Below are 25973 nucleotides of genomic sequence, written 5' to 3' on the forward strand. Positions count from 1 at the left end.
ACTTTCTAAAAATGTATTTTCGAAAATCCAACAAGTCGAGTATTTTCAAAGGGATTTCATCCGTTTTACCTCAAAGATTATGAATTCACTTGCTACTATATCTTATCGGCTAATCTTATTGACAATTTCGATATAAAATCTTAGCATAACGTCGCCTCTTATCCTTAATTTTATCTTTTAATTTAAAACATTTAAATTAATAATTATTTAGAAATAATATTTCAGACAAGACAGATGCTTGACAACCCTGTAACTCAGAATTCCTAATCCCAGAGCTAACCAACACTGTTTCATTGTTCTGGTGGCCGTTTGTTCTTCTCTTTTTTTCTGGTTCTGGTGCTGTTTTGGTGTAATTATCCACTTGAGAACGCATGGATACCCGGTGCACAGGCCCTGCATGAGTCTCGTGGGTGTGCCCAGTGCCAGTTTCATTTATAAAACGATGAGTTTTGCACGTTCTCCAACGCCGATGGCCGAGTGATTACTCCGCTACCCCTCGCTTTCCTCCCATGCGTTTGCCTTCTATTTGCGTTTCTCGAACACATCCCAGCTCATTTGCATAGATCCCGTGTCGTGGAGCGACTTGGAACCTTTACGTCACAACCGGAGAACAGCGGCCGAGGAGAACCCACCCACTTCCATTCCAGGAACAGGAACATTTGAGCGGAATGTGGAAGTGCCACAAGTGCGGCAAACCCGTTTACTTTGGTAATACTCACACCCACGCAAATACACACAAATACCTACAGACTGATCGTATTCCGTAAATAAAATTTGAATTATTTATATTATTGCATATACTCGGATCCAATATAGCGGAACGTAAACAATCGCTCGGCTACGATTGGCATCCGGAATGTTTGCGCTGCGAGGAGTGTGGCAAACGTCTGAATCCAGGCCAGCACGCCGAGGTAGGTGGATCTGTTGACTGTTGACGAGTTAATCATACGATCGTAATCTTTGTACCATTTTGTTCCTTTGTTAGCACAAAGGTGTGCCTTACTGCCATGTACCCTGTTACGGAGCCCTCTTTGGACCCCAGCTGTTTGGTCATGGAACACGGGTGGAGTCCCACAAGAGCTACGGGGTGAAGGGCGCCCAGAAACCCGCCCAGGTTAACGGACCTGCTCTGCCCCGCGACCATCTAGAATCCAAGTTGAAGGTGAAACAAGGGAAACCTTAAACCCAAAGAGTAAACAATAATACGCCCCTTAATTGACAGGTCTATAACCAATTTTACGACAATAAAAGCCTGGGGATAAGGAGTCGCGAGGTCAACAACCGTCTGGTGCTGGAGGGAGCTCTGCGTGTTTACTGGGGCGTCCAAGGAGTGATTCATCTGAAGGAGGACGACGATCAGCGGACATTTGTGGTGCGAAAGAGGAACTCCTGCCGCGTATCCAAAGCTCAAGACGTAAGAATCAAGTTTCTGAAGATTAAAGTCATATTGTTCTTAAACCCATTCTATTTCATCTCCAGGAGAGTAGTTCGGATAAGGAGAATGAAGCTAGTGAATCTTTGGCTCCCCCAACCACAACCACTGGTGAGGTTGACCAGCTTTCTACGGACGTCTCGCTGTCGGAGAGTATGACTTTCGACTCGTGCAGCTTAAACGAAATATCCGATTTGCCCACAACTCCAGAAGATGCCTCTGCTAATACCACGAATAACAGCAAGGAAGTGACCAACGGAAAGGTCTCGAACGACGACGAGGACACAACCACAACGGATTCTTCTGGAACTCTGGTGGAGGCCCCAACAGCTAGCACAAGCTGTGTGTCGAACACGTTGCCTTCCAAATTGGATAACCTGGAAAAACTAGACTGGGACGATATAGATGACTTGCTGCAGGTGGAGAGACGTCACAACGAGAAGGATCGCATTTATGAGACAATGCCCATGAAACTGCCGTCTTCACAATCCTCCAGCGATAGTTCTCCTAGCAAAACATCCACAGACAATACCTCGACCACGACGGAGTCGAGCTCAACCCAATCTGCCACGACGACGAATACCAGCAGCTCGGACAACTTTATGACCGCTACGGGGTCGTTGACAGCTAACACGAACACTCAAAACACCACAACAGTGACCACGACGGAGACCACGCTGGACAACTATGAAACTTGCGATGATGCTACCCTCAAGCCCATGGACTATGAGGATTTCAAACGCAGTGTTCACCAGGACTACGTTAATGGAGCGAACTCGTTTAAGGAGCCCAACGAGGACACCTTGAAGCGGAATCAACCCATCGATCCCTCACGTATTCACGATTCTCTGAAGCTCTACGGCGAGAATTCGGTAATGAGCAAAAGCTTTAACTGCGAGCACGCACTACGCTCGATAGATCCCACTTTGATCAATGACACCATGAACCTACGCAGCAGTGGCTTGGACTCGCCGCGATCCACGCAGCGCCAGTATGCTTTGCAGAAAAGCGGATCGGCATCGGCGGCTTCCTCAGGGCCAAGCAGGGAGTATAAGAAACCATATCAACAAGGGCGAAAGCTCTTCGAGAAGGGCATCAATCGCTCCAAATCGGGACCCAGCTGCTTTGTTTACTCCGACAGCGATGACGACGATGACGCCACTTTGAAACCCCATCGCTTGGCCACTGTAAGGCGCAGCGATATTCCACCGCGGTATATTCAAATCCAGATGGACTGCTATCCCAAAGAGAATTGCGCTGTCGGCAGTGAGAACGAATCGAGTCGAGCGGATGCGCCGTCCATAACAAGTGGTGCAGCTGCAGGCGATGAGCTGACTCAAACCGAAGAGCTATACACAGCTAGCGAGGGAGCTAGTGGCGCAGGGGGAGATGGAGAGGGTTCGGCTGGTTTGCATGTCACCGAAGATGGCGTAGTGTTGCGGCGACCACCTCGCACCGGGGCTGCAGCCATCAAGCGGCGCAGTGGCAATCGACGGTAAGTTGCAAAAGATAAACCATAATTGAAATTCAACACGTTCCCTATTTTTCAGTTCCCGGACCAAGCTGAAACGACGGTGCTCCATCAATGGCCACTACTACAACCGGGAGACGTCGTTCTTTACGCCGCCCTACGGTTCTCAGATGTCAGTATGGGTGTCTTCGCTTATAACCACGCCGGAGGTGATTAATTTGGTGCTGGAGAAATACAAGGTGGACAGTCGGCCGGAAAACTTTTCGCTCTTCATTGTGCGCGACAATGGCGAGCAGAAGCGTTTGCGGGACGACGAGTATCCGCTGGTGACGCGTGTCACTCTGGGGCCGCACGAGGATGTGGCGCGTTTATTTTTAGTGGATGCACGCAAAACCGATGAAATCAGGTGAGACCCGGGAATTGGCTATTTTGATATCTATGTTACTTAAGCTAATGATTTTGTTGTTTCTAGTAATGAAGTTGCTCAATTTTTGAATCTATCGCTGCCCGAGTGCCGGGCCATTCTGGAGCGTTACGACGAGGAAGTGGCTCGCGAAGTAGCCAAAATCAAAGAAAGGTAAATATTTCAAACATATTATCTTATGGATTATAAAAAGAACTATCTATTTAAAGGTATGCCGAGCTGCGACGTCGTATTGTGTCGCGCATGGAATCTCTGAAGGTGCATTTGTAATGCGAAAACGGAATCTCCGGCAGTCGAACAATTTTTAAATAGCCATAGCATAAATGCGGCCAAAAATTCATACAAAAAAAATGTGTGCAGCTGAAAAAGGAAAAAAAAAGTATTTAGGATTTTATACGAGAAATATATATATTTTTATGTAGCATTTAGAAAGAATTATAAATTAGCAAGATTAGGCCCCAGTGAACAAATCAAAGCAGCTGCCGCACGTCGCAAATTATTTACATTATTATTAAGAGTTCTTCCCAAACGAAACTAACAAATGATTACCAGGCATTTCCATTTTTTTTAGACAGCGTTGTAAGACTTGTAACTAACCAAAAAATAATTATTAATCCGCCACATTACCATACCACTACTTTATGTTTTGTGTTTATAATCAAACCATTGTATTTCTGTGTGTTGTCTGTTCTGTGGAGCGTCACGTCAAAAGCGGTGTCATGTATCTATTGTACAATACAATGTTTAGCTTTTAAGCCGTGACATAGAGCACACAGGTCCTATTGCTAGTAGTGTGTAGTTTAGAAGCCATTTTATCGAGTCATTGAACACATATAGGAAATCACTTTGATTTGCCTTCTGGTCTGCAATGCCTCCTGCGATAGAACAACAATAAGTATATCATACTACACATATATTATTGCATAACATGGACTTGTTGATTGAAAATCATTTGGAAATCCAATAAAATGTAAAGTTTTACAAAAAGGGAGTTCTGAAATTCGGGTTCGCCAACTGTGAGTCCATTCAAGCGAAGTTTAAAGCCCCTTGGCCGGCGACAAATTCGGCCAAGTTACGACCGAAAGGAGGTCGGTCCCAAGCGGGAGCCAAATATTCAGAAAAGTCAGCAACCAACCGGCGCCACCGAAATGGGGATCAAGTGGAGGCGGTCTATGGACAACGAAGCTAACACACACACCAACGAAGCCTGTCCGGGCCAAAGCAGCCATCAAAGCACAAGTCAATGATGCCATTATAATAGAGAAGCAACGAAGGCAAAGCACAGGCTCAGGCTCACTCACATAATAAATGCATACCCCACCCCAGGCCGCCTATTCAGGCCTCAGGACGTGGACAAGGACGAGGTGGAGCAGGAGGAGGTGGTGTGCGTGGCTATTAATTTGAAACTGACAGAGCCTACGGGTCCGGGGCGCTCGGCTACAACGTGGCTGGGACTCTAGTTACGATTCCGGCTGAAAAGGCCAGCTTTGGCCAGCCTCCGAGGCGCGCTGACGCTGATGCTGACGCGTTAAATGGTTTTGGGGGTTTCCCGGCCAGCAGAAGCAGCAGCCGCAGCGGCAGGACCAAAAGCGTCGCGTCCCATCGTATGCCAAGTATGCCAAGCGCGCCGATACATAAAAATCAACAGCCAGCCCGAGCGACAGGGGCGGCCAGAAGGAAAAACTCCAAGTCCAGTTGGGATGTGAGAAGTCGCATTAGGCGCCAGTGGCGGATTCACGACCTGCCTCCCCCGGCCCGATCCTTCGGCAGCACCAGCCGCATAACCTTCTAAGAGAGTCTGGGATTCCAGAACTCTGAGCGCTGCTAGTTCTAGAAGAGAGTCCGGAAAATCGATTTTGGACGAATGCCAGTCTGTTTGTTGGTGGTGGCTGTCTGGAAAAGCCTGGTAGTAGTGCTAGAGGGTGGTGGTGGAGTTCAGAGTGGCCTGTTAGAGAGAGAGAGGGGAAGAGAGAAAGGAGACCCTGGCCATATTGCGCATACGCAGTGCAGTACACTGAACGTTGTGGGATGAAAGTCGAGTGTTTCTAGATATTTGGTTTCATTAGGGTTAATATTTTTGAAAGGATAATTAAAAGGATATTTCTTATAAATAAAAATTAAGATTAAATACCATTTTAATCAAATATAACACTTTTATTAATTTAAACGACTATTCCTACTATTTGGCTGGCAACCCTAGAACTGCCAGGAGCTTCCAGCTCCTCTCTTAGCACATCCTTGTGCACTCTTAGACCTCTCGGCATTGGTGTCGCAAAATTCCAATACTGCTCCATGCTCGACGCGATGGCTGCCACTTAGAAAGAAATCCGACTCGGAGGCGCTCAGTTTACGTTTCGGCCGCGTCGCCTTCAGTTCAGTTCACCAGAGTTCCGTGACCAGGCTGCACTGCATCCAACGCGGAGGCGCCTGCGATTGCAAAGCAAGACCAAAACTCATTGTCATTCATAGTTATCGCTGCGTCAGTGTGCGAGACAACAGAGAGAGTGTGTGTGTGCCAGTGAGAGTGCGTGTTGGTGCGTAAACCGGAGGAGGCGTCCGTACTTTTCCAGGGGACAGCGATTAAACACTGCGTTAGCGGAACTTGTCAACACACCCACAGGGCGAATCGCTTAGAGAACTTCCCTTAGAACCAGCAGGACCACGGTTACCATTAACCGTTAACTGTTACCGCCACCAAAGCTCATAGACGCAGCTCCAGCCATCTCCTGTTCCTGTTCCTGTTTCCGAACACCATGAAGCACTCGCCGCTGATTGCCAGCGTTTGTCTGGCACTGGTGTTGATGTCATCCAGCCTGATTGGCAGCTCCGAGGCCAGAAAGAAGAAGTACGTCGGCGAGACGGGCGGCGATTTTGAGTTTATCGATGAGGTAAGTCCCAAATGGCTTCACAGTAGCCCCATTTACTGTCTCCGGCTGGGTCTCCTTTTCCATGTCCGCCTACGTCTCCGTCTCGGTTTCCTTTCCATCCCGCAAGTCTGTTTCTCCGTCTGAGTCCCAATCTCCGCCTTCCTGTCTGTCTCCTCCTTAATACGCTTTAAGCTGACTGCCGACATTTAACTACCCTCCGAGGAGCAACTGACTGTGTGTATGCACAGGGAAAAAATCACAGATCATTATCAGAACTGTCCTGTGAAATTAATGATTATTGAATGAGTACTGAATTTTGATTGCCCTGAAAAGAGGGCAATGAAGTACAGTGAACTGTGAGGATGTGCTCTAGAATCTATAGCATAGTGGTATTAATAGTCTATGGTAGTTCCTTGAAATATTTTAAAATAAAAATAGCTTTTATAGTTGTAATTGCTTTAAATCTGGCTATTATTGATGTGATACTGTTTTTATGATTGGTCTGTTAGTCCTCCCTGGACTGGGCCATAAAAAGTTCCCATTTAAAAATAATTTTTTCCCCTGCGTGCCATGCTATGTGTTCCATATATAATATAACGCAATTGCGCTTTTATTTGCCCAACTTTTCACTCTACCCGTCGTTGCTGAGGTTTCGCACCAACAACTTCCTGTTGTTGTTGTTGTTTGTTTGTATTTTTTTCCAGCTCCACCCCCTGCACTATACTTTCAGGCCCAAAAACAAAGAGAAAACAAAAAGAAAAGAAATCCGACGTGCCAATTACTCACACAAATCCGATTTGTAGTAGTTGGTACACTTCTCCTGACCCGGCTGAGCCTGCTATCCATGACTCCGAGTTTGCTTGTTCTGGTCTTTAGCACGCACCTGTCTGCCTGTCCGGGTAGGGGAGCGGGGGAAGCCCACATATCGGGAGCCTATCCGGGGACGGAATCGGACCCAAATCGAGGAGGACACCAGAGAAGCCAGAGACAAGAGCCAAGAGCCAAGAAGAAAAAGGAAAATCAATAGCATTTGGCAGTTGTCTTGTTGTCGTTTGGCTGCGCGTAAACTATGAAGTAAGCTCTAAGCTGCTTTCGCCCGGTCTGGCTGCCAACACGCACCACCCGAACTGCCACCCACCCAACTGGCAGGCTAAGCCACCCACAGGCCCTCATCGATGACTGTTATTCACAGACGCAATGTCGACGCTGTCTTTTTTAACTTTTCTTCCATGGGCAGATACACAGGGATGTCAGGGATTTTGAATATTAGATATGGGTTTTTGAGTTAAAATGTTAGCTTTTAGAAGTCTTTAATATTTTATACTTTAACTAACTTTATTCTCAATAGAGCTTTAATCTTTAAAAAGAATGACAACCCTATTTAACTGAATTAGAAGGAAAGGATGTGACTATTAATTCTCGAAATCTAGTTTTTAAAGTTTATTTGTAAAGTTTAGTTATTTTTTTTAACTGTACTATTTGCTAGGCGCTTTTTTCTGGGTTTCTTTTATTTCCTTCGGACTAGTTCTTTTTGTTATTGTATTTTTCGTTGTATTCCGTTTTGTGTGGTGTGTTTGTTTTGTTTGCCATTTTGGTTTTATTTCTCAGCGCTTCCTTCCCATTTTCTTTTGCTCTTTGCTTTGCCTTGCTCGGCCATTGTTGAATTCTTGGCCCTCTAAGTGTGCGTGCTTGTGGGTGTGGGTTTGCGCGAGTGTGTGTGTGTGCTAATAGCCCAAAATGGCAGTGTGTGCCGTTAAACGTACACACACCCATACACACACGCACGCACCGAAAGACAGGCGGCCTTCAAGCAAAATTATTGCGAATCGGAAAAGTTTCCATAGCAAAAAATAGAATGAGAAACAAAATTTAAGAAAGAAAGGCATAAGAAAATTTTTTTTCCCAGGGCACAGGCATACGCAGAATTTTAAACAGTTTCCAAAAACGAATCCACATGTGTCCTTGTGGGTCCTGCGCGTGTGTTACATACAAAACGAGCAAAACCAAGCAATTTACAGCTCCGGCCTCAGCCTGGGCTTTTGTTTCCGCATAAATTTCACTTTGATGTCATCTTATTCTCTTTTCTCTCTGTACTTTATTTTTTATAAGTTACAGCATTTATTTTTTATAGCTCTGCAGTCTGGCTAATCGTACTCTCATTCTGACAGACAATGAATTTGACTTTTTATTAAGAAAAGTTTTGACCAAACGGCATAAATTATTTGAAAAGTTGATGTAGCCAAATTGTTTCCAGTTAAGTGCGATTTTTGTGATTTCTGAGTTTTGACACATGCTTGGCATTCCGAAATGCCTGTGTGACGACCCCTCTTGATTTGTTTTTTAATTGAAAAGTTTCCAGGGCACAAAACTCGAAGAAGTCAGCAAAAGTTTAAGCACAAGACAAACAAAAAATCGTAAAAAAGTAAAGGCAAACAATTTCCCAGCTTAGGTTTAAGCTTCAAGCTACAGAAACAGGCACTGTATTGGGCCGTATAAATAAATGAAATCATTTTTGTGTTTGTATACTAAGCAAGGTAATTTGCTTGGCAGAGTTATCTGCCAGAGGAGGAGGCGCTGGCGGAAGTAATCCCCACAGAAAGGAAATGCCCCCCTCAAAGTATGCAGCACAAAATAAATAACCATAAACAGTTGACGTTAATCAAGCACAAAAGCACGGCCCACACACAAGCCCACACAGATATAGATACAAATACAAATACATTGGTTATGATTTATGCATGGCATCCAGATACATTTCCATTTCCCGGGCCGGGCCTCGATTTCGATCCGTTTTGTAAGCTTTGCATTAGTCATAAAAATGATAATAAATTAGTTTAGATCGCAAGGAATTCGTTTTGATTTGCCATTCATAGCCAGTTCCTGTACATAATCAGCCATACAAACGGCAAGTCAGATTCCGACAGGGCCGGGCTGGCGAAATGCTCTTATCCATCGATTACCCCGCAAACGCTGCTCTGTTTGTCAGCAGAAAATAAATCTTTGCATTGTGCACTTTGCAATTTGAGAGCTGAGAGCTGGGAGTTGGGAGCTGTTGGGAAATTGTACTATATATATAGCTGCAGCAGCATAAAAATAAAATGTGAATGGAAATGGAAATAACGGAAAATAAGCTGAGGCAGCCGACAGGATCCATCTATGGTGCGTAATATATGCAAAACGGAGCTCCCTTCGGGGGGAGATGTAAACATGCTCTCGCATGGTGTAGATAGTGAGTGTTTTTGTGTGTGAAATAGCTACCAGCCATAAAGTTGATATGCATAATTTTGTATAAGCGCCACTTAGATCTGAGCAGGCCAACAGGACGCAGGAGGCAGGAGCCAAGCACCAGGAGGATATTCCACCTTAAATCACAAAAATGAAAACTAAATCAGAATGTGTGCAAATTACAGTTTTACTTTTAGACACAAAGTGCTTCCCCTGCTGGTCAGTTCGGGATTTGGTTTTATGAGCCAGGACACCAGCCCCCGAGACAGATAATGTCTGTTCTCGGCATCAGCATCCGCTTGACCCCTAATCCTCAAACAGACCAGCACCCTGACATCCAGGGTCTTAAATAAAATGTGTGTGTAGTGGAAGTTATGCAATAAACTTTTATGTCGTCAAACTGTTGCATAAATTGCCAACACGCAGTCCTGCTGAGGAACTTTCCAACATGCTAACTAGACTATGGCGGCATCGGCAAGGACATCATGGCCCGAGAAGTTATAAAAATGCCCGTAAAAGTTAACTACACAAGTATTCGGCTGTTTTTGGCTATTTGGCCCGGCATTAGCACCTATTTAGGGGGCTGGAAACTCAGGTGGCATCAGCCAGGGAGCTTAAAGCGAAGTTCTGGTGCTGAGTCTGGTGGGGAGTTCGGTTTGGGGTTTCATTAGCATTTCCATTCTCATTCCCATTCCCATTCCCAGTCACAGACACATTCCCACGGTTCTTTGGCAGAGGCAGATTTGCATATTGCATGCCAGAGAGGAATCGAAAAAAAGAGAAGACCAGGCAGGGAACCTCAACAGCTGAAAAGTCTGAAACTTGCAATTTTCTTGCATTTCCCAGGAGTGACACAGCCGCTGCTCCGAAGAAAAGGAAATATGACCCAACTAGACATTCCAAAAAAAAGTCGAGGGAAAACCGGAAAACTTATGATTCCTGAGCCAAGTTTGCTCTTTACTCTTATTTATGTTCCTCCTTTTGTTACCGGCCGAAGGACCACGCCCACTTATCTACCTGTCAGTGTATTCCGTCCTTGCCAATCGCTGGCTGGTTTAATTCCTTTGTGCCAGGAGTCGAGCGTGAGTCCTGGCCACGTACACACAGCAAATTGCCTGCATGCATGTATTCGAATGGAATTTGCCTGAGATGGGAGAGAGGGGTTTAAAAATTGCCGGGAATCGCTTATGAAATGAACAGCACGAAAATGCAACAGCACAAGGACGAAGGATGTGGGATGGGGTAGCAAAGGATATGATCCGAATCTGCCTCTGGTAGTTGGCTGCCTGTTTCCTTTGATCGTTGCGACTAATTAACAGCTTAACTCGGATTTAGGCCAAACGTATTTGCTCCGCTTAGGAACCTAGTAGCTTTTTCATGCCTTTTTTGTCCTGGAGGGCAAATGTTTCATAAATCTTGCAATAAGACAAATTGGTTTTGCAGCACCAGGAGCAACAGCACCAGAACTCCGATGTCAGGCCGAGGCGAAACTAAAACATTTTTTTTCTCAGACTATTCCAGCTTGAAGGGGAAAACTTGAGCAAACTCATTTTTCACTTTTATATTGTTGTGTGGCAGGCTGGAGCCACTCCATATTCCCAGCTATATCTATTGAGCCCAGCTCATATGTACAGTGATGGTCAAGGATATAGGGTCTTCTCCAACTATCAGTTCCGACAACGTCTTCTTAATAAATCATAAGCTTTCCGGACCTATTTTTTCGTCCCTAGGTGCACGTATATGTGTGCCACTTAACTGATTATGTAAGACGAGCTTGGCGTGTGTGAGTTTGTCAGTTCTTGTTTGCTTCACCAGCAACATCTGTATTTACTGGCTGGGAAATATTAAATTTTCATAGCCCCAGTCAGGCTGCGAGATATGTGTGCAATTTTAATTAATAGCAGCAAGATGATGCCCGGACAAAGGAGATCTGGTCCAGTTTCTGGTCCACATATTGCAACTAATGAGTTTTCAAGGGGCTTCGGCTTCAGCTTCGACTTCGGTTGGGCCGTGCTTAGATGCTATGGTTATCCGTTTGGCCCAAATCGAAGATGCGAATCTGTCGCCCGAAACTGTCACCCGGGTCCGTGCTCGGGCCTATCAATTACTCAACACAATGGGGCCATTGCTATGGCATGCCATCGGCATTAGGCTTTATGGCAGCTAAGCACATGTCAGATGGAATGTCGCATGGTCTACCGAGTGCCAGCCTGTTAAGCTGTCATTATTTATGGCCGAAGGACTCAAGGAGCTGCGAATGCTGACAGCTTGCTGCTGGCTGTGATTTCAAGACGAGACGACGCCGTCGACGACGACGACGACGAAAACAGTTACAAATTATGCATATTAATTGTTTGTATGGCCTGTCTGCGGTTGACGCACAACATTTTTCCATTCCATCCGAAAATGAAGTCAAAAGATATTTGCTCGGCGCACACTGCGTATACGTAATCCGACCTTGGCATGAAAAACAACTTGCCGGCGGCCATTGGCTCGATGCTTACATGACTTTCCACGAAAAACTCTCATCTTGATATTGAGTTTGTGTTGACGAACGAACATTCTTGACATTACAATTTGCTATATTAAATTTCCCTTCATGTTCTGATTGACATTTGACATCGTGGAGGCTTGAGTTGAACGTACATACAAGAGAAGGAATGTTGTACCGTAAAAGGACGAAAAAGTTGATTTAATATTTTAGCTGCAAGGTGCCGTGGAAAAATTAAAAGCAAGATAAAGGGATTCGGCATGGACGTTAAACGAAACGACTTTTCGGGTGTGGTTGGTAGTGCGCACATAAAACTTTTTCCCAGAGACACTGCAGAGTCGCAGGATCCTTTCTTCTGGCTTTGCTCCTGTCCCTGAGTCGCTATGTTGCTGTATGGCTGTGTGTGTGTGTGCGCGTACGCATTACCATAAATAAATTATAACGTTCGCTACTTCGACTGTGAGTTTATAGCTTGTATGCGATAACTCAGGCTCACACACACATACACGTGCACCGAAAAGGATACACTCGGCTTTAACGAATTTTAGGAGGGAAAAGGACCGTAAATGTACGAACGAGCAAGGAGACAGATAATAACAGTTCGCAAGCTGAAAATGAAGAGGGTAGGATATGTAACACGTTGCAGGAGCGGCAATGCGGCATCAGGGGAGGTGGAGGCAGGGAGGCGATAATAATTTACGGCATAAAAGCAAAACACAATGGAGGCTCTTCGGAACGAAACGAAACGTAAGAAAACCAAAACCCAAAAGCCAAAAACGAAACGTTGCACATAAAAGTAGTTTCTTTCCTTTTATTCCATAATGGGGGCGTGTGCGGGCCAAAGAAATTGTATTCAGCCTGCAAAATCCTGCATACAAATTATGCAATTAGTTGCTGGAGCCCCTCTAGTCTGCCAGCAAGATGGATATTATGTCCTTAACAAAAAAACTAAACTAAAAGCTGGGCTAAAGTTCTTCCGGCAGTTATCAAATTCCGAAAAGTGTCTCTCCCGCTCTTCTGCCAAGTCAGCCAAGTCAGTCTCGTCGGCCAGTCGGTCGACTCCTTGGGAAATAGTCAAAAATCCCTGACAAATTGTCAACGAAAGTTTATTCTCGGTTTGAAAGTTGGGAGCAGGAAACTTTTTTGCCGGGTAACGACTGCTGACAGTTGTAAAAATAATATTGCGTATACGCAGTGTTCGCCTGCGGCAAAGGGCAATGATGAAATGCCTCTTGGGCCAAAGTAAACACAGTAAGTGAAACCCAAAAAAAAAAAAGAGGAAGATAATAAAAGTGGCAAAGTTTCCCATTCAAGTTGCAATTAGCCATTGGACTTTCGACACAGAAGACTCTTAGAATTTCGTATCTGACAATGATAAGTGGAAAAACAGATCTAAACTTTGAAAAGTTAGGGCCAATGACAGTTGATTGAGAAGGCCGGCGCCGGTCTTGAATTCCCTAATAATTTCCTTGTGTAGTTTGTTTGTTTAAGACACTTTCCGCAGCACTCCAATCACGAAGGAAGAGAAAATTAAATTTTTATTTCAGCTCACTTTGCATTTTCGTGGCAAATTCAATTTCAGCTGCTGTTCCCACTTCCTGTTGCACTTTGTTACTTCGGTGCTCCACCCCCATTCGGTGCATTCCTTTGCTCTGTTTCAATTAGATGCCTTCGCTATCTAGGTTCGCTCCAGTACCCCTGGTGGGAGCCCCTCCCAACTCCTGCTGACTGCTGCCAAAAGTTTATGCAAGAATTTCACCGTATCTGTGCGAAAGTCTGCACAAGAGCCCAAACAAAACAAAAACAGAAGTTGAAACAGCAGAGCCAGCAGCGCCAGCCAAAAAATACTTATTGCTCAAAAATAAAACGCAATGGCGAAAGCAGCTCGAATAAAGAGCTAGAAACCGGAAATGAAATTGCAATTGCTGGCCCATGCCGACGACACCAAGTCGCGACGCGTTGATGCGCAGCACCAGTAGCGGCAGAAAAGCATCGGAAAAGCAACAGAAAAGCAGCAGAAAAACAGCTGAAAGCTGCTGCATATAAGCAGCGAGTAAACTTGCTTTTGCTTTGCTTTGCCATGTTTCTCACTGTTGCCTTTTTTGGCCTGACTTGCAAAGCCATTTCCGCCACGGTCTCATATTGCGCCTGGGCGTATGCAATAAAGTTTGCTCAGCGACTGCGACAGTAGAGCTACGCTAAAGTCAACATTAAAAGTATTTTCTTAAATTTGTATATTTTGAAAACCTAAGCTCGTTAAATTCTTAAACTTGGCCGAACTGCCAAAACCATTTCCCAAGCCCACGCTACCACTTATGGCCATGGCCGCAAGGGCTTAATCAGGCGCAAACTTTTTAGAAGAATTCTCCCGACTCTCCGCTCGTAATGTCACCAACACCCACACACACACACAGCACTTACCCATACAGCCACAATCACGCACTAGCTCCGCCCAGAAGCTCATTAGTTGCGGGAGCGGCGCTTAAGCTTAAGCTGCGAAGCGTAGAAATTGTGCGGCTCTGGCGCTAAACAAGTTAATTAGTTTGCCTCTCTTCTTGGCTTTTTTTTGCCAACTGCTTTCTCCTTGTGCGGCACGGAGTTAAGCTTAACGACAAAATAAATTATTTGCCCCACACACTCACACTCGCAGCGGAGGCTTCAATTGACTTTATTAAGCGTGTGTGAGTGCGTGTGTGGGCGTGCTTGGGCTTTAATGACACTTTTCAGTCAGCTGCTGCTGACTTACGTTTATTATCCTTTAGAAAGGATATTCAGCCCGGGTAGAGCCTGGATGGGCAGAGAGGGTTGCTGGAAAATGGGTCTCCCTCTAGAGCTTGACTTTGATCTATGGCATATTAACCTCCACTCGAGAGGTAGTCTTCTTTTTCCGGGATCTCTTCTAATTCAAAATTAATTTATATTCGCCATGGACACCTGGGCGGCCTGTGCGGCCCACTGTGCAGCTGTGGCAACAATGGGAAACAAGGCGCAGGCAATTGCCTGTGTGTCACATAAAGGACACTTTGTTGCCCCTTAGTTAAATATATAAAATACACTGAGAGAACTATTAGATCCATTTCAGTGGCAAGCTACGCTTTGGGCTTTACAAAAATAGATTTTTTTCAAGTGTAAAATACATACTAAAAGCAGAGACAAGCCTTAGCTCGTTTAATCTTGGATTTTAATTGTAGGGCCATAATGTTTGTGGGCTTCCAACTCAGGGCGCAGGACATCGAGCCGCAGCAGTCACAAGTAAATTGAATTTAATTGGCAACCAGTTTTTTCCTTCTTTATGGTAATTGTGTTGGATTTTATTTGTCATAAACTTCGGCCGGCAATAAAAAATCGCTGTTGGAACCGATGCTGTCGAATGCAAATGCAAATGTCCTGCAGCCCTTTAAACGGGCCAGCAAGCAACTTCTGGAAGTCCTAATTAGTGTGAGTGGGCCATTAAGAATTTGCTCAGGTTCGAAGCGAACCAGCAGCGTGGCTTAAAGTTTGCCTCGAGTGTAGGGCAAAGAAATTAAAATTGAAATGTAAAAGTTGCCAAACTTTCTCCGCCCCCTCCCTACGAAAACACTAACATACACACATTTTTTCGGGAGGAGTGGATATTTAAAATGCAAAGCAGGAAAGAACTGGAGCCCGGAACTTTAGCTTTCAAGTGGGTTCGTGGCAGGTGGGCTGCAAAAACTTTCTGCATTAAGTGCACTTTGCAAAAAAGACCAGACGCAAAAGGCTAGATAGAAGGAGCGATGAGTGAGGAGGAGCAACCTGCCACGAGCTCATTAAAAGTAAAAATGATATGCATTAAGTTGCTGGCGGTGGCTGGGCGTAGCATTAAAGGGCTGGCCTGCACTCATTATGCCAAACTGACGCCGCTGCGCCGCCTCTAATGGTCAGTGTTAATTGCGTGGAAAGAATTCGGAATGCAGCTCCTCTGGTTCTCGCTCAGGGTCCTCCTCCTACGGTTGCTCCTTTTCTTGCCACGTAATTGAAGCCAACTGACATTTGCCTGATAAATTGTCATAATTCCTGCCCACACACACACTTACCCACATACGAATACGTTGCCCAAAAGGACTCTCTGCGGGCTTCCATCAATACATATTTCATTGCCCTGACACATGCATTAACATGTCTAATCGGCACGCACGGGTCACAGTTGCAACCGACCCAGTGGGGGAGGCAGGACGCCCTGGGCGCTTTTGCGTTTTGAAAGCACGTAGCCATTATTCATTCTGCGGCCCCCAGCATAATTTATTGCCCTTGGCACCACTCACATGTCAGACATTCCAAAGTGCTGCCCAACTGACAATTTGCAGAGACTGACATGCAGGCCCCGCTTCGTCCTTTTCGTCCTGCACTCCACTTTTTCCAGGTGAAGAGCCTTAAAATTTATTTTGTTTGACTAACTGACAAAACTTACTCCCGGTCTGGCCCTGTCTCGTCCTGCCTTGTCCCGCTAGCTCGTTGCACGATGCTGTCACTGCGATGACAGCCCTCTGTCCATCCGGGCAACGGGGCGTATGCTTTATGTACATTCCACACACACACAAAGCATATATGTATGTACTAAACGCCTGCCGAAGTCAGTGCTGCTATAAGCTTCTTATAGATCTGAATGCCGTTCAGGTAGAAGTCACCCTGGACGAACTTATCGCGGGCGAGCAGCGGGATCGGAGTGTTAATGATAGGAGGAAACCCGAGGGCTTCGTGCCTCTGCCGCTCCTTACAACATGCCTCTATGTATCTTGAGTTTTCTTTGTAAAAATCAGCATAAAATTATAGCTCTAGCTCTAAATATTCACACAATTCATTCATAGTTCACTAAAAGCCATCCAGTAGGGACTCCAATCATCAGACTTCGTGGGTCCCAGGTGCTTGTTGGTCATAAAAAATTCCATCTGGATATTGCCTCCTAATTCCTGAAACCTGGTGCAGACCTGCTTTATGAAATCCATAGCACTCCGGGTAACAGCCAGGCGAATATCGAACACGGCTTCAAAGTCCGAAGGGACAATGTTCCTGTGGATGGCACCACAGTTCGAATTTGGGATTGGCATGCAAAGGGGCCAGCTCACAATATCGGAATTCCATCAGCTTGTCATGGATGCGGTGGATGGTCTAACCGGGTGAAATGGGCTCGAGTCGGATGTAGTGGAAGGAGGGGCCGTTGAACGTGAATTAAAGAACTGGAAGGAGATGGTAAGGTAATTTCCCTGGGAGCAAACCAAATACCCTCTCCAGGAAGTGCGTTCGGCATTGAAATAGTGATAGGTTTCCGTTGGACTGACATGGCCTTCGTTCAGACAGAAGTCGACGTTTATTTTCCGGAAATAGTTGGTTTCCACGAACACCTTCCTACCCTGCTCCCGGCCGATCTCCTGGTCTGGCACATAGGTACACAGTCCGAGATGGTTGGTCCTGTTCTTTGGAGAGCTCTTTTGGCCCCAGGTACTGACCACCCAAGCACTTCATGCCCTGCCACTTCGTCCATATGGGCGGCTAAGGGGTCGTAGTTCCACTTCCACAGCCATGGAAGTGGCTAGTATTTTTAGTAAGAGTTGTAATATTTTTTAAGTTCTATCTGAGGGACTATCTGGGTAAACGGAGCAAATAAATAATAATCTTAAATAATCTAAAAACGATTGAATTTTCTTGGTTTTATCCCAGGAGGAGTAGTTTTCTCTCGGTTGAAAAAGAAGTAGCTTGTAAAAATGTCTTTCTCCAATGCCTTGAGCAAAGTCGAAACATATTAGGATTATCTTTGATTTTGGAAACAAAATTAAAAGTTTATAGCTCTTACCAACTCAATGATAACTTTATTTTTTGAGATCCTTTATTTCGAGATAAGCACAATTATAGTTGCGAAATTTTTTTATCTCCTCATATGCACTGGATGCTAATTTTTAGCCCACTATATGGTTATCAGACCTTTTCATAAACTTTCTAATTCCCACGTCTTTGTAGATAAGATAAGGTGCCGTTTTTATTTCAATCTTGAGATTTGTAATCTTAAATTTCTACCAGCTTTCGGATTATATTTTCGTAGACTTCAATGCCTTTCAAGTAGGCATCGGCGTACACGAATTCATCGTGATCATGAAGACGTACAGGGGTATTAATAATTGGAGAGAATCCAAAAGCTGGAGTGCCCTGCCCGCGGATGAAGCGACTGTCCGTGGCACCATAACACACAATAGGTTGAACTTTCAAATTCCTGAAAATATTTTATAAAGTTTTGTGCTTTTTTCTTAGAAGAGCGTCAGTACTCACAGTTCGTCGAAGGAGGCTTTGAGGGCCACCCAATAGGGATTCGAAGAGTCCATTTTTGTGGCTGCCACCACAGGCTCCTTCCTATAGAAGTCTATCTCAATGCCACCTCCAGCCTCTTCGCACCACCCGCGGATTTGCTTCTCAAAAGTAACCACATCCAGGGTGATGGACAGACGCATATCGAAGACCGCCTCAAAGTGAGGAGGCACCACGTTGCTCTGGACTCCTCCGCTTATCTGGGTGAGGTTCACAGTGGTAACGTCCCCTAAGGTTAGGCTTGGCTCCTTGGCCAAAATATCCAGCTGGGAGGTGCGGAATTCTGTGAATTTATTCACAACATAGTTTAGCTTCTCGCCAGCTGTGTTCGGTAACAACAGGGAGCCATGGCCGGAGGTTCCGTTGAACTTCAATCTGATACCTATCAAAAGGTTTATATTCCTCTAGAGATATTTAATATTCAGGAAAACCACTCACCCCACAACAGACGTTCGGCGTAGAAGAGATGGTGCACATCAGAGTCGCTGGTGCCACCTTCGTCCAAACTGAAGCCCACGTTCATTTTGCGATAGTACTCCGTTTTCACAAACTCTGCCATTCCCTGACGACCTCCGATCTCTTCATCGGGAACGAAGGTCACGTAAACCGTCCTCTTGGGTCGGAAGCCCTTCGACTTCAGAAGTCTTATAGCTGCCAGGTACTGCGTCCCTACGGACTTCATGTCCTGGGTACCTCTGGCAAATATCCTGCCCTCGGAATCTATATCCGCGCTAAAGGGTTCGTGGGTCCACTGGTCAGGAAACACAGGAACCACATCCATGTGCGAGTTTAGTATGATGGAGGAGAGTTCCGACTGGCTGCCCAGCCATTTGATGATCACCACTGGTTTCTTCTCCACGGGATAAACCACTTCAACGGGGAGATTCAAGGAGTCAGCTTGTCGTTTCAGGAATTCCACACAAGCAGCTTGAAATATTCATGGTTTTAAAAGTTTGTTTTAATGAAATTGTAAGGTCTATCTCACTGTAATCTATATCAGGATGTACAGATGGGATTCGCAAGTATTCCCGGAAAATTTTAATTTCCTCATTGCTTTCCCATTTATCCATTTTTGAAGGTTCCTCAGTGTACTTTCTCAAGATGGTGAACCGCGAATGAGCGTCGAAAAGTGTTTCTGGTACTTATATCTGAAATATATTCGTTTAACAGATAAGAAACTGTGATAAGATTGATAAAAGTTTTATCAGAAGAGTCGGATCTAGCTTATACCTTTATAAAAGAAATAAAACAATAAAGCTTTTTCGAATAAAATCAAGTATATTGATTGCACAAAGGCGTAAGATTTTTACGACACGGGTTAATGGGTGTAATTTAACTTGTGATAAGATTACTTTAATTCATTTTTCATTCTGCTGAGAACTAAATTCTGGGTTTTAGCTACAATTTTCATATCTGAGCCAGCTTGCTAATAATATTTTTGTATACTTCAATGCCTCTCAAGTATACATCGGCCGAAATAAACTCATCATGGTCATGGATCCTCATGGTGGTGTTTATGATCGGGGAGAATCCAATAGCTGGTGTTCCCTTTTGACGAATGTATCGACTGTCTGTGGCGCCAGGACACACAATGGGATGTACCTTCAGTCCTCTGGGAATGTCAAAAAAAATGTATCAGATTATATGTAGGTTTAAACAACCGGCAACTTTACTCACAGTTCATCGAAAGACGCTTTAATAGCCAACCAGAAGGGATTCGAATCATCCAACTTGGTGGCTCCAACGTAGGGCTCCTTCCTGAAGAAATCCACTTCAATGCCACCACCAGCCTCTTCGCACCAGTCTCGGATTTGTTTCTCAAAGGAAACCAAGTCCAGGGTGATGGCCAGGCGCATGTCGAAGATCGCCTCGAAGTCGGGAGGAACCACATTGCTTTGAACTCCGCCGCTCAGTTGGGTGAGATTCACGGTGGTCACGTCTCCCTTGCTGAGGGAGGAGTCCTTTTCCAAGGCTTCCACCTGGGAGTTCCGGAACTCTGTGAGCTTCTGTATTACATAGCTGAGTTTTACGCCGGCAGTATTCGGAAGCAAGAGGGAACCATGTCCTGAGGTCCCAGTGAACTTTAGTCTAAGAGCTGTAAATGTTTGCTTTTTAAGAGATCCTTCGTTTTGGGTAGTGCTACTTACCCCATCTTAGGCGTTCCGCGAAGAATAAGTGATGGACATCAGTTTCACTGGTGGCTCCTTCGTCCAGGCTGAATCCCACATTCATTTGCTTGTAGAAGTCAGTCTTCACAAACTCCTGCATTCCTAAAGCTCCCCCGATTTCTTCATCCGGAACGAATGTTACGTAGACCGTTCTCTTGGGCTCGAAACCACCAGCCTTGAGGTGGCGGATGGCTCCTAGATATTGGGTTCCCACAGATTTCATATCCTGAGTGCCTCTCGCAAAGATCCTGCCTTCGGAATCTATGTCCGCGCCGAAGGGCTCGTGAGTCCATTTTTCGGGAAATACAGGAACCACATCTGTGTGGGAGTTCAGGATGATCGACGGTAGTTCCGGTTGGCTACCCAGCCATTTAATGATCACCACTGGTTTCTTTTCCGCAGGATAAACCACCTCAACGGGAAGATTCAAGGAGTTGGCCTGACGTTTAAGGAACTCCACACAAGAGGCTGCGGAATACAAAAAATTTAGATAATAATAAGTCTTATAGGTAGTGGAAACGTCATCCTTACTGTAATCCACATCAGGGTGCACTGTGGGAATTCGCAAGTACTCCCGGAAAATTTTAATTTCCTCGTTGTTCTCCCAACTCATTTTCGATTAGTGGCTGCTAGAGTCTTGCACTGAAGTCTACAAAGTCCGAATAGGCAATGAGAGCCGTATGGCATCTCAGGGGTTTTTATATATTTACTTGTGGGTTGGTTTCTAGTTTATAGTCAAGATAATCAAATGTTTTTGCGGTTGTGATAAAAGTTTTATCAGAAATATGGAGAGTTTTTAGCCTGAAGAAAGAAAACTTTGTTAATAATATGAGGTTATTCTGATATCTTTCTTTGTCGGTAGTTTTCTAAAATGGGGGCTCCCTTAACAACAAAAAATAACTATGGTTGTGGTTAGTTTCTGGATCTAAATGGATCTGAATATTCGTAGAGTACATTAAATACGAAAATAACCAAAGTTCAAGTGCATTGATGATTGATTGCTTTCCTTCTAATCGATTGGTAACTTATCTACAAAGTATTACAATATCCCACTATTTTATCAATATTGACTCAGTTGTATCTACCTGTTGTTAAAAGGATAGCAATTGTGGATTTCTTTGGTGTCTGGCCATAAAAACATGTCCATTAATGCCGCCCAGATAAGATACGGTCCGGTTGGTATTTTGGTATCAACTTGTTGCAAAGTTAATTAATCTTTATTTCTGATAAGTTCCTAGTACATACAGTATTTCGAATTTGTTTTAGACGTTAGCGAGGTTGCTCAGAATTTTCTTGTAGATCTCAATTCCCTTCAAGTAGGTATCCGCTCCCAGGAATTCGTCGTGGTCGTGGATGCGCATGGTGGTGTTTCGGATGGGAGAGAATCCAAAAGCTGGGATGCCCTGGGCACGAATGTTCCTGCTGTCGGTGGCTCCGGGACAGACAATGGGATAGATGTTCAGGCCCCTGAAATATAATGAGAATGTTTTAGAATGCTGCCCATAATCCTCTACCATAGTGAAACCTACAGCTCGTCTGTGGCTGCCTTGAAGGCCACCCAGAAGGGATTCGAGTCGTCGATCTTGGTGGGCTCCACATAGGGTTCCTTCTCGTCGAAGGTGATCTCGATGCCGCCGCCAGCCTCCTCGCACCAGTCGTGGATCTGCTTCTCGAAGGCCACCACGTCTAGGGTGATGGACAGCCGCATGTCGAAGACAGCCTCGAAGTGTGGGGGCACGACATTGCTCTGAACGCCGCCACTGAGCTGTGTGAGATTGATGGTAGTGACGTCACCGATGTTAATAGTCTGATCCCGAGCCAGTCGCTGGACCTGCGACTCGCGGAACTCCGAAAGCTTGTTCAGGACGTAGTTCAGTTTCACGCCAGCGGTGTTGGGCAAAAGCATGGAACCGTGTCCGGCAGTGCCACCAAAGTTGAGCTTCATGCCTGCGGAAATGAGGAGTGTTAGTTATTCCTTTGAGTCCTATAAAATCAAAAAGACTTACCCCATCGCATCCTCTCGGCATAGAAGACGTAGAACAAATCAGTCTCACTGGTGCCGCCCTCATCCAGGCTGAAGCCCACATTCAGGTTCTTGTAGTACTCCGTCTTGACGAACTCCTGCATGCCCAGTTCTCCGCCGATCTCCTCGTCTGGCACAAAGGTCACGTTAATGGTCCTCTTGGGCTGGAAGCCGGCTGCCTTGAGGAGGCGGATGGCTCCCAAGTACTGAGTACCCACGGACTTCATGTCCTGAGTTCCTCTGGCGAAGATCCGACCCTCCTCATCAATGTCAGCGCTGAAGGGCTCGTGGGTCCATTTTTCGGGAAAGACAGGAACCACGTCAGTGTGTGAGTTGAGAATGATGGAGGGCAGTTCGGGTTCACTGCCCACCCACTTGATGACCACCACTGGCTTTTTCTCCACGGGGTAGACCACATCCACTGGAAGGTCCAAGCTGTGGGCCTGGCGCTTCAAGAACTCCACGCATTCGGCTGTTAAATTGATTTGATTTTAATAATTTTCCCATTTAATCCTTGCCATATAATCCTTACTGTAATCCACATTTGGCTGCACGGTGGCTATACGCAAATATTCGCGGAATATTTTAATTTCCTCGTTGTCCTCCCACTTTTCGGTACTCATTTTTTGTGAAGCGGATTCTTTCGGTGACCAAACTCGAATGCCGTCGAATGGCTGGTGCTATTTCGATTTATATGAATTTGATTTTATGGCCTCGGTTCCAAATTATTATCAAATAATGACTGTTGATAACCAAAACCTCATGTTCTTTTGCGGCAACAAATGACTGATAGGAAAACGGTAGCCTATATTCGATATTGTACAAACAATAGAAAACTATGGCCGAAGTTGGTACACTCTGGTGATATGTTGGCGTACACTATCAAGAAGAGGTTCTTTTATTAAATAAGTATTCAATATAACCAAAACCTCATGTTCTTTTGCGGCAACAGATGACTGATAGGGAAACGGTAGCCTATTTTTGATGTTGGGCTATGTTGGGCTGTTGGGCTATGTTGGACTAGTCTATCAAAAAGAGGTTCTTTTAATAATAGTTAATACTGTAGGTTCAATGTTTCAATTATGTGTTTTTTTATAATACAATCATTTAAGTTATGAATCAGACCATTTATGCATTGTATTTTTAAACATATCACTAGTTTGTAAAAAGTTTAAACATTACTCATTGAATCGAAATCGATAGGAAGCTCTTGAATGATAAGAAAAAAATACACATCGAAGCATTTAATTTTAATGTTTGATTCAGCTGTTTATTGATATGAAAGCCTAAAAAAATAAAAGTTGGTGGCACTTCAATCGAAATGTTTTATGAATCAGCCAGAGCTGGAATTAGCTTCTTGTAGATCTGAATGCCGTGCAAATAGGTCTCTGCCCGCAGGTATTCATCATGATCGTGGAGCAGCACCGGAGTATTGTTAATGGGGGAAAACCCCAGAGCAGGAATTCCGACCTCTCGGACATAGAAGCTATCGGTGGCACCGGGGAAGACATGTTCATGGGTTTGGAGGCCACTGCAAATAGAGAAGATATAAATGAAAATGAGTTTATCCAATTGTAATTGTATACTCACATTTCATCTAGGCTTTTTTTAAAGGCCATCCAATACGGGTTCGAGGGATCGATCTTGGTGGGCTCTACGAAGGGACACTTAAGTTCAAAATGAAGCTCTATTCCGCCACCGGCTTCATCGCACCAATCGCGTATCTGCTTCTCTAGCTCATCCAAATCCTGCGTGATAGCTATTCGGATATCGAAGAGTGCTTCTAGGACAGGTGGCACCACGTTGCTTTGAACACCGCCCTGAATCTGGGTTAGATTCAAAGAAGTCACATCACCTACGTCCAGGGAGGGGTTTTCTGCCAACTTTTGGCTTTGTGATCGCCGGAACTCCATCAATTTGTCGAGCACATACTGAAATTTTTCGGCAGCTGTGTTTTCCAGTAGCAGGGATCCATGTCCTGCAGTGCCATTGAACTTCAGTCGAAGATCTGAGAGTTCCAAAGGGTTTAAAATAGTTAAACATTTTGTTATTTAAATTTCAACTTACTCCACATAGTCCTTTCCGCATAGAAGATGGGATAGGTGTTGTCCTCGCTGGCCATGCCCTCATCCAGGCTGAATCCCACGTTCATGCTTTTAAAGTAATCTCCCTTCACCAGCTCGGCCATTCCACAGTCTCCGCCAGTTTCCTCATCCGGGACATAGGTCAGGTAGACCGTCCTTTTTGGCCTATATCCTGTGGCCTTGAGCGCGCGAATGGCAGCCAAGTACTGGCAGCCCACGGACTTCATGTCCTGTGCCCCTCGTGCATAAATCGTACCTTCATCGTCCATTTCGGCAGCAAAAGGATCGTGGGTCCATTTCTCTCTAAATACAGGGACCACATCCATGTGAGAGTTTAGAATGATTGAGGGAAGGTTCGGACTACTGCCCTGCCATTTTATAACAACAACAGGCTTCGAGGGCATCTTTGGATGAACCACATCCATGGGCAGGTTCAAGGAAGAGGCCTGGCGCCTCAGAAAGTCCACACAGGCAGCTGGAAGATTAAGAGGACTTTGGATTTCAGTTAGTTTGAGATGCACACCACAAAGTCCTTACTGTAATCAACATTTGGATGAACTGAAGGAATTCGCAAGTATTCGCGGAAAATGTTAATCTCTTCATTGTTCTCCCATTGTTTAGAGCACATCTTGAGCTGAACCCGCGGCTGTCATAAAGCGACTGTCCCCTAATGCGCCGCGTCCCTGGGCTTAAATTCGCAGTGGGCCAGAGTCTGTTATCATTTGTTGACTCTTGGGGTGATAAGTGAAACAGCCGCGGCTTTTGTGGTTTTCCTGTAGCCACAGAATCTGGCAAGGAGGTAGAAATCGAAACTGTGCTTATCATTTTAAAACGTTTTTAGGCTGATAAAACTTCGTACATATAAGATTTTGACACAACGTTCTCTTGCAAACATTTTATTGACATAGAAAATGAGTCTTTAACGACTAAAACAAAATATTTATACTTATTAAAAAATAAATCAAAGCTAACCTCGGGCGGGAGACAAGATATTTTTTAGATTTTTTGTCAATTTTTCGGGATCCCTTGAAAATGGGGTTTTCTTCTATATGGCCCACAGTGATGGCTATATCTTTCCCAATTCTAATCCGATTCTCAAGCGGAGTACCTTAAACGATTTCTGGATCGATTCGCCACCATTCTGCATCAAAATCCCGAGAAAAAATATTTTTTAGATTTTTTGTCCATTTTTCGTGCTGGGATCCCTTGAAAATGGGGTTTTCCTCTATATGACCCACGGTGATGGCTATATCTTTCCCAATTCGAATCCGATTCTCAAGCGGAGTACCTTAAACGATTTCTGGATCGATTCGCCACCATTCTGCATCAAAATCCCGAGAAAAAATATTTTTTAGATTTTTTGTCCATTTTTCGTGCTGGGATCCCTTGAAAATGGGGTTTTCCTCTATATGACCCACGGTGATGGCTATATCTTTCCCAATTCGAATCCGATTCTCAAGCGGAGTACCTTAA

At 44.9% G+C, this 25973-nt stretch overlaps 6 protein-coding genes across 10 annotated transcripts in view; 2 read left to right on the top strand and 4 right to left on the bottom strand.

Annotated features, from left to right (window-relative positions):
- Nucleotides 1-265: 265 nt before the first annotated feature.
- Nucleotides 266-3964, top strand: Rassf (Ras association family member). Its single transcript, XM_017248287.3, has 8 exons — nucleotides 266-708; nucleotides 817-911; nucleotides 986-1162; nucleotides 1223-1414; nucleotides 1480-2927; nucleotides 2983-3309; nucleotides 3376-3480; nucleotides 3537-3964. Exons 1-8 carry the CDS (start codon nucleotides 669-671, stop codon nucleotides 3595-3597), a joined length of 2445 nt encoding a protein of 814 aa, XP_017103776.2. The 5' UTR covers nucleotides 266-668; the 3' UTR covers nucleotides 3598-3964.
- Nucleotides 3965-5679: 1715 nt separating this feature from the next.
- Cow (Proteoglycan Cow) overlaps nucleotides 5680-25973 on the top strand; it is a 46271-nt gene continuing 25977 nt past the window's right edge. For 4 of the 5 annotated variants that reach the window (XM_043212230.2, XM_017247738.3, XM_017247739.3 and 1 more), the window contains exon 1: nucleotides 5681-6215. In XM_043212230.2, the coding sequence (XP_043068165.1) occupies nucleotides 6081-6215 (135 nt within the window). In that variant the 5' untranslated portion in view covers nucleotides 5681-6080. Of the gene's footprint in view, nucleotides 6216-25973 lie in introns of all 5 variants that reach the window. The other variant, XM_043212229.2, reaches the window with a different exon arrangement.
- Nucleotides 17877-19322, bottom strand: LOC108129609 (aminoacylase-1-like). The gene is made up of 4 exons (XM_017247744.3): nucleotides 19211-19322; nucleotides 18664-19152; nucleotides 18190-18607; nucleotides 17877-18133 (listed from the first exon to the last, which is right to left on the bottom strand). The coding sequence occupies exons 1-4, from the start codon at nucleotides 19293-19295 to the stop codon at nucleotides 17929-17931; spliced, it is 1197 nt and encodes a 398-aa protein (XP_017103233.2). The 5' UTR covers nucleotides 19296-19322; the 3' UTR covers nucleotides 17877-17928.
- On the bottom strand, nucleotides 19484-21073 carry LOC108129610 (aminoacylase-1). Its single transcript, XM_017247745.3, has 4 exons — nucleotides 20925-21073; nucleotides 20373-20861; nucleotides 19903-20320; nucleotides 19484-19837 (listed from the first exon to the last, which is right to left on the bottom strand). Exons 1-4 carry the CDS (start codon nucleotides 21004-21006, stop codon nucleotides 19633-19635), a joined length of 1194 nt encoding a protein of 397 aa, XP_017103234.2. The 5' UTR covers nucleotides 21007-21073; the 3' UTR covers nucleotides 19484-19632.
- Nucleotides 21570-23097, bottom strand: LOC108129608 (aminoacylase-1). Its single transcript, XM_017247743.3, has 4 exons — nucleotides 22949-23097; nucleotides 22400-22888; nucleotides 21923-22340; nucleotides 21570-21860 (listed from the first exon to the last, which is right to left on the bottom strand). Exons 1-4 carry the CDS (start codon nucleotides 23037-23039, stop codon nucleotides 21656-21658), a joined length of 1203 nt encoding a protein of 400 aa, XP_017103232.2. The 5' UTR covers nucleotides 23040-23097; the 3' UTR covers nucleotides 21570-21655.
- LOC108129606 (aminoacylase-1A-like) lies at nucleotides 23660-25253 on the bottom strand. The gene is made up of 4 exons (XM_017247740.3): nucleotides 25038-25253; nucleotides 24484-24975; nucleotides 24007-24424; nucleotides 23660-23947 (listed from the first exon to the last, which is right to left on the bottom strand). Exons 1-4 carry the CDS (start codon nucleotides 25126-25128, stop codon nucleotides 23743-23745), a joined length of 1206 nt encoding a protein of 401 aa, XP_017103229.2. The 5' UTR covers nucleotides 25129-25253; the 3' UTR covers nucleotides 23660-23742.

This window comes from Drosophila bipectinata, chromosome 3R (genome assembly GCF_030179905.1).
Source record: "Drosophila bipectinata strain 14024-0381.07 chromosome 3R, DbipHiC1v2, whole genome shotgun sequence".
NCBI classification, from domain to species: domain Eukaryota; kingdom Metazoa; phylum Arthropoda; class Insecta; order Diptera; family Drosophilidae; genus Drosophila; species Drosophila bipectinata.

Bases quoted from the DNA above. Each gene is read 5' to 3' on its own strand.
- Rassf (XM_017248287.3), top strand. From the start codon at position 669: ATGTGGAAGTGCCACAAGTGCGGCAAACCCGTTTACTTTG. The intron at 1,163-1,222 runs GTGAAACAAGGG...CTTAATTGACAG, and splicing joins ATCTAGAATCCAAGTTGAAG to GTCTATAACCAATTTTACGA. The intron at 1,415-1,479 runs GTAAGAATCAAG...TTTCATCTCCAG, and splicing joins GCGTATCCAAAGCTCAAGAC to GAGAGTAGTTCGGATAAGGA.
- LOC108129609 (XM_017247744.3), bottom strand. From the start codon at position 19,295: ATGGATAAATGGGAAAGCAATGAGGAAATTAAAATTTTCCGGGAATAC. The intron at 19,153-19,210 runs GTGAGATAGACC...GAATATTTCAAG, and splicing joins ACATCCTGATATAGATTACA to CTGCTTGTGTGGAATTCCTG. The intron at 18,134-18,189 runs GTGAGTACTGAC...AAATATTTTCAG, and splicing joins AAAGCCTCCTTCGACGAACT to GAATTTGAAAGTTCAACCTA.
- LOC108129610 (XM_017247745.3), bottom strand. From the start codon at position 21,006: ATGAGTTGGGAGAACAACGAGGAAATTAAAATTTTCCGGGAGTACTTG. The intron at 20,321-20,372 runs GTAAGTAGCACT...AAACATTTACAG, and splicing joins CGCGGAACGCCTAAGATGGG to CTCTTAGACTAAAGTTCACT. The intron at 19,838-19,902 runs GTGAGTAAAGTT...TGACATTCCCAG, and splicing joins AAAGCGTCTTTCGATGAACT to AGGACTGAAGGTACATCCCA.
- LOC108129608 (XM_017247743.3), bottom strand. From the start codon at position 23,039: ATGAGTACCGAAAAGTGGGAGGACAACGAGGAAATTAAAATATTCCGC. The intron at 22,889-22,948 runs GTAAGGATTATA...TCAATTTAACAG, and splicing joins GCAGCCAAATGTGGATTACA to CCGAATGCGTGGAGTTCTTG. The intron at 21,861-21,922 runs GTAGGTTTCACT...ATTATATTTCAG, and splicing joins AAGGCAGCCACAGACGAGCT to GGGCCTGAACATCTATCCCA.
- LOC108129606 (XM_017247740.3), bottom strand. From the start codon at position 25,128: ATGTGCTCTAAACAATGGGAGAACAATGAAGAGATTAACATTTTCCGC. The intron at 24,425-24,483 runs GTAAGTTGAAAT...TGGAACTCTCAG, and splicing joins TGCGGAAAGGACTATGTGGA to ATCTTCGACTGAAGTTCAAT. The intron at 23,948-24,006 runs GTGAGTATACAA...CTCTATTTGCAG, and splicing joins AAAAAAAGCCTAGATGAAAT to TGGCCTCCAAACCCATGAAC.